This window comes from Helianthus annuus, chromosome 16, assembly GCF_002127325.2.
Source record: "Helianthus annuus cultivar XRQ/B chromosome 16, HanXRQr2.0-SUNRISE, whole genome shotgun sequence".
Taxonomy (NCBI): domain Eukaryota; kingdom Viridiplantae; phylum Streptophyta; class Magnoliopsida; order Asterales; family Asteraceae; genus Helianthus; species Helianthus annuus.
The window spans coordinates 185,744,893-185,756,224 of record NC_035448.2 but is presented as its reverse complement, the minus strand read 5'-3'; the positions used below and the strand labels follow the sequence as shown (position 1 = coordinate 185,756,224).

Here is an 11,332-nt window from a genome sequence, read left to right as displayed (position 1 = left end):
CTTAATAAAAGATATTTGTCGTTAAAAAAAATATTAACATTCAAAATCATAAATTAAAGAGAATAATGTCCAGATAGTCAGTGTAGTTTCCTCTATTTTTATCTATAGTCCCTACACTTTTAAAATTATAATTATAGTCCCAAACTTTTGCACATTCGTTATCGGATAGTCTCTAGCCTGGATGGGGTTAGATTTTTGAGTTAAGTGGATATGAAATGAGTTAAATATCCTTACTATTAAAAAACTAATAAAGAAAACATTAAAATATTATGCGAACCCCAACATCTACCATTTCACCCACCCCTTTTCTCTATCAGATATCCGTCCACCCCACTTCTTCACAGGCAAACCCACCCCTCACTCTCCATTAACTGCTCATTTTCTGGCGACCGATTCCAATCAGAACCCACAACATATATAATCCTTCATTTCCATGGCACCACCTCAACCATCAGGTGAAGATACCTCTGAATCACTTGATCTACCGGCCCAATATTCGATTTCCATGATCAAACTTAGTGGCAGATCTAGTACGAAAATTCAGGGGTATCAATTTGTTTTTTTTTTTATTAGGGGTATCCTTTGAAAAAAAAAATTGACACTACGTAGACGGAGTTGAAGTGTATTTGACGAGTTAATCAAAGTAGCGTTTAAACATTAAAAAGAAGTCAATGTGAAGAGACGTGGCTAGTTGACTTTTATTTAAACAAAAACCTATGTTATAAAATACAAAAGATGGAAATTTTTACAAGCTAATTTTACAAACGTTACATCATGCTACATTGAAGGAAGATGCTGCTGTCTCAACAAATTTCCTGGCTCCTTTAAACCATCTTTTGTCACCAGCCTGTGCCTTGCATATATACAGTTTACCGTCCGACACTGTCGCAGTGATCAATTGATGCTTACCGCCCTCGTCTCCATCGGCTGTTCTAGTCAACACCGACAAGTAGTAGTATTGCTTCCCGTCGACCACTGGAGTTGAAGCTTCTAATAGGTTAGCCGTTGCAACCGTATCTTCTTCAAACCCTCCCTAACATTATCCACCACAAAATCAGTTTCCACTAGGTAGATGGATGTAATAGATTAGTTAATTTTTAATTTGGGTTAAGTGTTGATTACCTCAGAAGCTGTTTTGCCAAAGAAAGCTTGCTTCCCTAACAAATAATTCACCTGAAAATAACAAGATTATGATCAACCCCGGATCGATTGAAATTGATCCTTGAATTCTTACATTCAGTGGCGGAAACATAAAATTTTATTCAGAGGGTCAATAACGTTCTCTTTTCTATGGGTTAGAACTTACAACTACGAGTCAACCTATGTTTTTCTAACTCAATAACCTATGTTTTATTTAAAAGTCCACCAAATTCTGGTACCTTAGGTCAACGAACCTCATAACCCCTTGGTTTAGCTCATGTTTTCCTATAGAAATCCAACAAATTATGGTATCTGGGGTCAACGAACTCTCTTGACCCCTTTGTTCAACATGAAAAAAAAACTCAGATTTTATTTATAAAAGTCCAACTCTTCTATTGCTTGGGTCGCTAAACCCTCTTGACGCGATGGTTCAACTCCTGTTTTTTCTTTTTATTTTAAAAAATATCATAATTTATATAAAAGTCCAAGGAATTATGGTGTTTGTGGACCTTGTGGGCAATGGACTCTTGACCCCTTGGATCTACTCATGATTGCTTATGAAAACTACAAATAAAAAACTCGTATTTTATATATAAAAATCCAACAAACACTCCGCCGGGTCCTCTTGGCCCCTGTTCTGTCCTGAATTCGTTACGCAGAAACATGGATGATTGATTTGATTACCTGGGATAGGAACTCCTCCGGGGCACCATAATCAGTGATGGATTTCTTGTTCGTAGGGGTGACGATGACCGCGAGATTACTTGTCGTATCGAAGTTGTCTTCATATCTGAGCACCTGACCAGGGTACTCTACCTCCTTGCTCGGGTTCCACTTTGCTGGTATCGACAGCTTGAATCCGTCCCCGTTGTACGTCATAAAATCCGTGTTCTTCTTCGGTTTACCAAAAACATTTGCTGGCATAGACAAACACCTTCAGTGCATACATTATGCTTCCAAATTTTATACAATCAATAAGTCAAATTCTATAAAGATTCAAGTTTCATACAAGACAGGAGTGCAACCAGAGGGGTCAAGAGCATGGGTGCAAACGAGCAAGCCGAGAGCGCGAGCTCGTTTAACTTTTGAAAGCTCGAGCTTGTCTCAATTTGAGCTTTGTTTTTATAGCTTTAACTTGATTCGCATATAGTTTTTCAAGCTCGAGCTCGGCTCGGGCTTGACTCGTTTAACATTTATTAATTAATTATAATTTATATTTTATATATAATTTAGTTATTTTATAGATATTAATTCTTATTATTATTATTTAAATATACATTTAATATTTTAATAAAAATAATAAAAATACAACGCTCGTTTACGCTCGTGAGCTGGCTCGAGCTCGGCTCGTTCGAGCTCGTTTGCACCCCTAGTCAAGAGGGTTCACATGAATTTGTTACTTTAAATATAAAATATGATTTTTTGTTTTGTTAAAAGAACTTGTTGAATCCGTTAATTGTAACCAATAAATAAAAAAAAGTAAAACTTATGACAAATCTTCGACTATAAAAGTTCTAGTTCCGCCACTGTTGTTGTTGTTGTCTAAATGTCTATTGATAAGGATTTAAGTTGAATGATGAAGATCAAGGGGAAGGATAGGTACCAGGTTGACCATACGCTGCATCTGCGGGTGAAACTTTGGTACCAACAGCAGCAGCACCGATTAGAACAGTTAGAGCCAACCGACGAGACACTGGTTCGTGGGTGGCCGCCTGGCAGACGACTAGGGGGTGGGGTTTCATTGAAAGTTGGCGTGGTGATATGATTCTAATTGGGGTGGAGAGTGGCTGGTGTGGGTGCAAGAAGCATACTATGGATGCCATTGTTGTTGTTTGATTAGTGATTAGTGAGATGTAGCTATATATAGTGTGTTGGTGGGATTGATTGTCTATTGTTGAGGGTGATGTTTGGATAAGGGGTTATATCAGTTGGTTTTGTACTTTGGTGGTTATAAATGGGGACCATAATACAGATCTACAACCTTCCTTAACTTTCTAGCATTTAACAACATATTTATACACATGAATACTAATTAAATTTTGAGCATTTTTTTATATTTTAATAATACTTTATTTATTATTCAATTTAGTATAAATAGAAAGTGATAAATTTCAGTCGGTTTTAGTTCAATTTAGTACATAAGACCGTGGGGTATGGTGGGGCTTAGGTTGGGCTTGGGTTGGGCATTTGGTGACACGTGTCCGCGGAGCCAGCCCACTGCTAGATTACGTGTCCGCGGGGTATGGCGGGGCGTGGGTTGGGCTTGGGTTGGGTGCACCGCGTGGCATAAATGTTTAAAAAAAATACAAAAAATTTATAAAAATCACACAACATTTATAAAAAAACCTACAACTTCATTAAAATTTTAAAAATTACATAATTTCTAAAAATTACATAATTTCTAAAAATTACAAAATAAAAAAACCTAGAGCGTTAAAAAAATTTCAAAAAGGTCGATCTTGTCGAACGCCTTGTTTTCCTTGCCACGAAACTCTATGTTCGCCACCGCCACCCGGTCCTCGTGGCTTAACTCGCCACCGGGAACCGCATCGTAGTAAGCCTTGAAACGCTCGAGTTTGGGCCGTAGCTCGCGCCATTTATGTTGGCACGCGTTGAGGTTGTGGCGGTCGTTACCGACGTTTTGTCGGTAGGCCGCGAATGCTTCCGCCCAATATTTTGTTTGGCCCGGTGGCCGCCCCTTCATAGCTTCCACGACGCTAGTTACGAGTGTCATTTCTTCTTGACGTGTCCATGATGCCATAGTGGTGTTGGGTTCGTGGGATGGGGGGGACCAGCGGGGTAGCGGGTCAAGACAGTGGGTGTAGCCGATGGGGTTTTGGTTCGTGGGATGGGGGATCGGTGGGGTTGGGATTGCAATATATAGGGCCTTTGGGGGACCCGGGTGGCGGTTATAGAAGATGGGGGGGGGGCAGTTTGAATTTTAAATTTCAAAATTTTAAAAACCCCCGCCTGACGTGGCGGCCTGACGTGGCGGGTGACCCAATGAGAATAAGCCAACTCGCTTCGCCATACCGCCCCACGCCCGGCTTGAAAGCCAAGCCCCAAGGGGCCACGCCACAATCCAAGCCCACCCGGGGTGGTGACTTGGGCGTTTTACCCCAACTCACGCCCAAACTCCCGCCCCATACCCCACGGCCTAACGGTACAGTATCCGTTTTTAATTAAATTTATATCGTAATGTTGAAAAAAAAAACACAAATAATTCAAACTGATAGCAACGGAACAACATTGGTACCGATATTGATATTTGTTTTTAATGTTTTCGATTGATGTAAGGTTTTCCCTTTCAGTTACTATAGTGAGTGCTCGGTACAGTAAGAAATGAAACGATACAGAGTTGGAACTAACAGAATTCCCGCCACGAAGCGCAGAGGAATCTCACTGAACAACATCAATTTTGATATTCATATTAGTTTTCGTTGTTTTCGATCGATGTAAGGTTTTGGCTTTCTATTACTATAGCGAGTGACACCATAAAGAAACGAACCATACTGACCAAACTCCTGTAACGAAGCATGGTGGAATCTCACTAGTAAATACGAATAAAACTGCCAATGAGGTAGTGGTGGAGTGGTTGCAGACAGACTTGGTGTTCCTTGTGACCCAGGTTCGACTCCCACTATCTCCATTATTTTATGTGGCATCCAGGTGAAGGGCGAATACGGGTAGCGTCGGTTCGTCTTGGATGGGAGGCGAGATTTTACCGATTATTTCACTGTCGTGCTTTCGGACGGGTAAAGGTCGGGTTTCTGAGCATCTGGGAGAGCCAAAGGACTGACAGCGATCGAGTAGTCGACCTTGGTGTTCAAAAAAATATATATGAATAAAACTAGCATTTGGGAAAAAAAAAGCTAAAGATGAAGTACTTTTGTCAAATGTTGTAATGTGTATTAATATTTTTTCTTTAAAACATTGTTAAAGATTAATGATGGTAGGGTAAGATCTTAAGAAAAGTTCATCTTATTTGAGAAACTTGTGAAGCATTCGAAACTATATATTTTTCTTAAATTTTTCGTAATATACACACATGTATAGTTTGAAATTGATACATATATATGTATAATTCAAGATTTGTTTAAAACATGATTATTGACAAAAGACGTCTCGATAAATCAGTAAAAACTGATTTTGTTACACGGACGGAAATCAAATTAATAATTCAAACAACCGGATTTAACAAACGATCTCCAAACTCCATATTGTTTATTGTTGTGTAACCAAACAGAATTTATGCCACAAGGACATTAGTTGAGGTTTATATCAAGGATGAAACATTACCACGACATTAGTTGAGGTTTATATCAAGGATGAAACATTAGGGTGAGCGGAGTGGGAGGTAAACTCCATCGGCAAACGTGTTTACCGATCGGTAATGCCGCCGCCAATGGAGGTTACCGATCAGTGAGATTATGTATGCGGTGAAGGTTTACCGATGAGGGGAAGGCATTTTTGACCGTTGGGAGATGTGGAGTAACGGCTATATAGCCGTTTAAGTTCACTAAAAAAAAACTAATTTTCATATTTAAACAAACCATTCAACCTATTTTTTTACACACTTCTTCACTATCCTCATTTCAACTCTTGTCAAACAATTATAATGGAAGGCTCAAACAAAGGTGGAATGGAAGAAAAAATGTTTAGGGTCCGGTTCGAAGGCGAGGCGATGCGAGCAATTGTGTTCGACAAGGACTTGGAGACGTTTAACCGACCTCACGATAATGTTCACCCTTCGACGTTGGAAATCACACTCGCAAGAAAACGCGAGACGCAAAAAATATGATTGGCCTTGTAATTTTTAGTTTTTTAGTTGTTGCGTTGTTTTATTATGTTTTTTTAAGTTAGATTTTAATGTAATAGTTTTTTTATTTATAAGTTTGATGTTTTATTTGTTTTATCTTAACACATAATTTAAAAAAATAAAAATAATAGTTTACCTAATCGAAGATAGGTAAACAATTGTCAACGTTTTTGAGCATTAGTTAAACAAAATAAATAAATTGATGACACTCTTTGATTGGATGAACGAAGAATTTACCTATTCCAAATAAGTAACCACTCCCCTCGCCCTTACCACATATTTTCAAAATGACAGGTCACTCAAAATTAAATTTATCAGAAATTATTTTAGTTTATTATAGTTATAATCAAAAGAAATAATGATAGTCATAATTTGCTTTTTTACATTTAAAATCTAGTGTTGACGAAACCAATTTTCTTTAAGAAAATCACATAATCTATATTTAAAATCTAGTGTTGACGAAACCAATTTTCTTTAAGAAAATCACATAAACTTACATTTTCACCCACTATTTCGTAAAAAGCAGACATTAACTTTTTAATATATCCAAATCCAACCAATAAGAATACATCATATTAGCTTCGCCAGCTATAAGACTTAATATAGCCGACATAAAAAACGTTAAAAAGTACAATAGGGTCAACAAACAAAACAAGCCAATAATTTTAGCCACCGACAAAAGGGAAGGCTAAAATGCAGTCGGCTGCAAAAGGCGAAGGGCTAAATTAGCTGCTCTTTACACATGTTTATTTTGGTTGGTTTGTTTGTATAACTCATTATACTTTTTAAGGTTTTATGTTTTTTTTAACAACAATTCTTAGATTTTCTAAGATTAACACACCTCTATACTATGCAGGATTAGAACTCTCAACGTTTTGGTTGTGAAACAAGCATCTTAATTATTACGGTGTTCCTTTAAGGATTTTCAAGGTTCTATGTTTTGGCTAGGTTCTAGCATTGTTTTCTCGACTGATAGAATGATTTTTGATTGATTTTGAATATGTTTATTTGAGTGCGTTAAAAATCATCTTTCATCATCGTACTCAGTAAATCTCTAGCAAAATGTTAAAAATCAATATGTAAAAAAATTAAATGGATCAAAATGTTTATTTTTATGAATTTCACTTTTTCTTTAGCAAACTCCTTAGTGTCCAAACACTTCGAAATGAAATGCCTAGAATTTTCCAATTACCAATCAAAATATCTTCTTTCTACAAGCGTCTAGACTCTATAGGTTCTGATCTGACACGTCACATATCGCCACGTCATACATCCAGATGACTCACCAGTCAGTCACCCCTGGCGCCAAAATCCACTTGTTTCCATCATCTAAAACCCTACCGGAGCGTCTCGATTAACAAACAAAACCAAACCTTCTCATCCACCCACACAAACAATGTTAATTCCTTTAAGCTTTCATCACTGCTGCTTCAAGATCTGCTGACGTCATACAACCAAGAAAGAGGTTGAGCTAGATAGATACTTGGGCAAAAAACTGGCAGCAGTTTTACGCAACGGTAACAAACCCTAGATCCGATGTGAATGAATTTCATAATTAGATGAAATAAGTTGTTGGATTTCTTATAATTGTAAACTATTATTGAGTCAGTGTTTGCTGTTTGTTTCAACTTTCAATTTGAAGTTGAATTTCAACATTTGGGAGTGGAGGAAGTATTTATTTTTTAAATATTCAGAGTGAGTGATTCATTGGTTTTAACGGTTCGGTTTTGGCTGTTTAATGGTTTCATATTAATAATTCAGTTTACATGGAAGATTTGAAGTTCCAAACCTTTTGGTTGGGTAAACCGTCAAAACTGAACCGTATAGATCTCAAGCAGAATGAACCGGCTGATTTGCTTCGCTTTGGCCGGTTCAAATGCGTATTGATGGCGATTATAAAATGGATTTGGGTATCTACTAACATTTGGTAGAATTTTTTTTTCAAAATTTTCAATTTTTTCATGCACAAATGTATCTGTTTTGAGGTTAACAAAAATAGGGTGAAGACTGTAGAGAAGTAATTTATATGTTCACTTAAAAAAGAATTGAATTTTGATGATTTATTTTAACTTAATCTGGCATGGACTATCTGTTTATCGGTTTGAATTGTTTTGTTTCCAATTTCTATGTACAAAAGAAGTCATTAATAGACAAAAAAAAAAAACACTCAAATTTGGAATTAAATGTTACACATTAGCCATTTGATTTGGCATTTGCTCACTATTATCTTGCTTGTTGTTTTCATCTTTTAATATACAATTTAATTCAATTTCATAACGCGTTATTGCTATTTCCTTTTACTTGATGCATGTTGCTCTAGGAAAAGTCTTACAGATACCGACATTAATCTTATAGAAGAATTTTAAAAGAAGTCTTTGGTGACCATTAATGATGCTGCAACTTGAAAATTGGGGAAAATGAGATGATGATGTTGTTATAAGTTATTCTTCTTTAGTTTCCTGCCCCTTTAGAATTTATTAATGCAATAATGCCACTTGAAAGTATAACATGTGCTCCTTGCTTTACAGGATGTCAAGATCAAATACTGATAATGATGTAGTTTCTTCACCCTCAAGGAAACAAACAAAGGTTGAACTGGTTTATATAAATCATAAATCTTTCTTGTCATTAACTGATTATAACATTAGTATGGAAATAACAAATAGTTGCCTACAAGGCTACAAGTTGATCATACTTTATTGCTCTAAAGGATGATGAAACCATCTAATCTAATGCTTAAAAATAAAAACTTAAAGTAAGACATACAACATAATCTTACAATCCCTCTTGTCGAACGATGGCTTTGTACGACGAGTCAGCATCCTGCTGGCCCAACCGGAGCCACTAATCGGTTTAACCTTGCTTACAAGGTGTCAACGGCTTGCCACATAAGCAAAGATTGTGTGCATAAGCAGCCGACGGGAAGATGTTCAACGGTCTTCCTTGTGGGATTTCGCCGCATAGCTTGTTTGTCCTGAAATTAACATGCTTTAATTTTTCAATCATCAACAAGTTAGTTGGTATCTTTCCTCCGATCGAGTTGATTGATATATCCAGCCACCCTAATCTTGACACATTTCCCAAACTCGGTGGAATCGTCCCCGTTATATGGTTTCTCGAAACATCCAACGTCTTGAGCGCGGCAAGCTTCGAGATCGTACTAGGAATCGTCCCTGTGATTTGATTGCTCGACAAGTCAAGTGTCTCCAAGAACCGGCCCGTTGACTGTATCAGATCCGATAGCGTGCCCGAAAGCTCATTTTTGTGGAGGTCCAGTAACGCGAGCCCACTCGGAAGTTTGATATCCGATAGATTCCCCTTAAGTTGATTGTTTGACATTTTCGCCTTTTGCAAGCTAGACATTTTTTGAAAGAGACTTGATATCCCTCCTGTGAAACGGTTGTCAGAAAGGTCTATAGATGTGAGTGAATCTGGTTTTGTAAAAACCGGTAACAACCCTTTGAGATTACACCCTGCCAAACCGACAGCTGACAGCTGTCGGTTTGTAATCCACTTCGGAACGGTTCCAAAATTGAACTTATTGTAAGACAGGTCTATAGACAGTAGAGAAGGGATACCCTTAGATAATGCATCATTAGGTAAAGGATCCGAAAGTGAATTTCGAGATAAATTAAGGTACCATAAGTGCGGTAATTGGGAGATAGATTCCGGGATTTGACCAACGAGCTGGTTGAAACCGAGAGAGAGTGTGTTAAGCGACTTGAGCCGCCCTATCCATGGCGGGAGTTGGCCAGTCAGTAGATTGTTGTTCAAGGACAAGTCTAGAAGCTTCTGCAAGTTGCCGAACGAATTGGGTATGGGACCCGCGAATCGGTTATTAGAAAGGTCGAGGAATACCAAATCCGACAACTGTCCGATAACGAGTGGGATCGGGCCTGATAACATATTGTAACTTAAATCAAGATACTGCAAACGGGTAAGGTTTACGAAACTAAGGGTGCCCGAGAGTGAGTTTCGTGCTAAGTTAAGCTGAAGAAGCTTGTTTAACTTTTGTAAAGTGGGCGGGATTGGGCCGGTTAAGCGGTTTCCGCTTAATGAAAGTGTTTGGAGTAAGGACAATTGGCCTAAACTTGAAGGGATGGTTCCTTCGATCGAGTTATCTTCGAGCACAAGTTGCGTGAGACGTTTAAGACCCGAAAAACTTGACGGGATTGTACCTGATAGCCTCTGCATCCCACTAATCACCAAAATCTCTAAAAACTTCAAGTCACCTAAAGTAGGGGACAGGATACCCTTCATGTAAACACCACTATTTTTATCAACTGGCCTTTGTAACAAGATTTGTGTCACCCGCCCCGTGAGATCACATTGAACGCCTTCCCAACCGCCTGCACAACAATCTTTACCGATCCAAGAAGACACAATACCAGTAGTGTCCTTCACGATTCTCGCTTTGAACCCGAGAAGTGCGGCCCTATCAACTTCGGAACAGATTTGGGCTTGTGACAACCCACAAACACAAACCAAGAAAATGATCAAGATTTTAGAAACCCATATAGAAATCTGCATTTTTGAAATGGGTTTGATTTGATTAGTGGAAAAAATGAGATTTTGAAGGTGGGATTTGGATTTCAAAGTTGATATAAAAAGTGTGAATGGTAAGGAGAAAAGGTGTCAAAAGGGGGACATACGGTTTAAATATATTTGCTCACTTAAATAAGAAGGTATAATGATGGAAAATTGTTAGTGGGATAATCAAAAAGAGTGGCAGAAGAGAACAATATAATACTGTTTTGGAGAATGTCTCCCTTATTTATAGGAACAACAAAGACATGACATAGGAAAGAAGTATGGGGGATCACAACTTGTTGTAAATACATTTAACACCCTCATACTTTAGGCAACTTATTATTTGTGCCCTTGGATGAAATTTTCATCCATAATAGTCCCTATGAGTTGGCCCTCTTATATAGAGGAAAAAGGCTATATACTTATATGCAAAGGTGAATAATAACTAAACCGTTAACTAAAATTGAACCAAAAATCAATAAAACTAAACCGAAATTAAACGAAACCGAATTAACTGAAAATCGGTTATCGGATATTTTTTGTACCATCGGTTAACCAAAATTAACCAAACTGAACCGAATCATTTAAATCTTCATATATTTATAGCTTTTATACCTCCATTTCTTGTTTTATACTTCAATTTCATGTGTTTATACCTCCATTTTATTCATTTATACATCAAATGAATGTATATATATATATATATATATCTTTTTCATGTATTTTTACCTCCATTACGTGTATTTCTAAACATAAATGTTAGCCAATGCCTGGTTTGGTTATTAACCGAACCAAAAACCGACAATTTAACCGAATAAACCAAACCGACTAACCGATGACTTC

At 37.5% G+C, this 11,332-nt stretch overlaps 2 protein-coding genes across 2 annotated transcripts; both read right to left on the bottom strand.

The window, feature by feature from the left end:
* Positions 1–701: 701 nt before the first annotated feature.
* Positions 702–3,051, bottom strand: LOC110939647 (oxygen-evolving enhancer protein 2, chloroplastic). Its single transcript, XM_022181222.2, has 4 exons — positions 2,744–3,051; positions 1,825–2,057; positions 1,123–1,173; positions 702–1,033 (listed from the first exon to the last, which is right to left on the bottom strand). Exons 1-4 carry the CDS (start codon positions 2,961–2,963, stop codon positions 773–775), a joined length of 765 nt encoding a protein of 254 aa, XP_022036914.1. The 5' UTR covers positions 2,964–3,051; the 3' UTR covers positions 702–772.
* A 5,443-nt stretch (positions 3,052–8,494) lies between these two features.
* Positions 8,495–10,705, bottom strand: LOC110939646 (probable leucine-rich repeat receptor-like protein kinase At1g35710). Its single transcript, XM_022181221.2, has one exon. The coding sequence runs from the start codon at positions 10,487–10,489 to the stop codon at positions 8,813–8,815; it is 1,677 nt and encodes a 558-aa protein (XP_022036913.1). The 5' UTR covers positions 10,490–10,705; the 3' UTR covers positions 8,495–8,812.
* Positions 10,706–11,332: the final 627 nt, after the last annotated feature.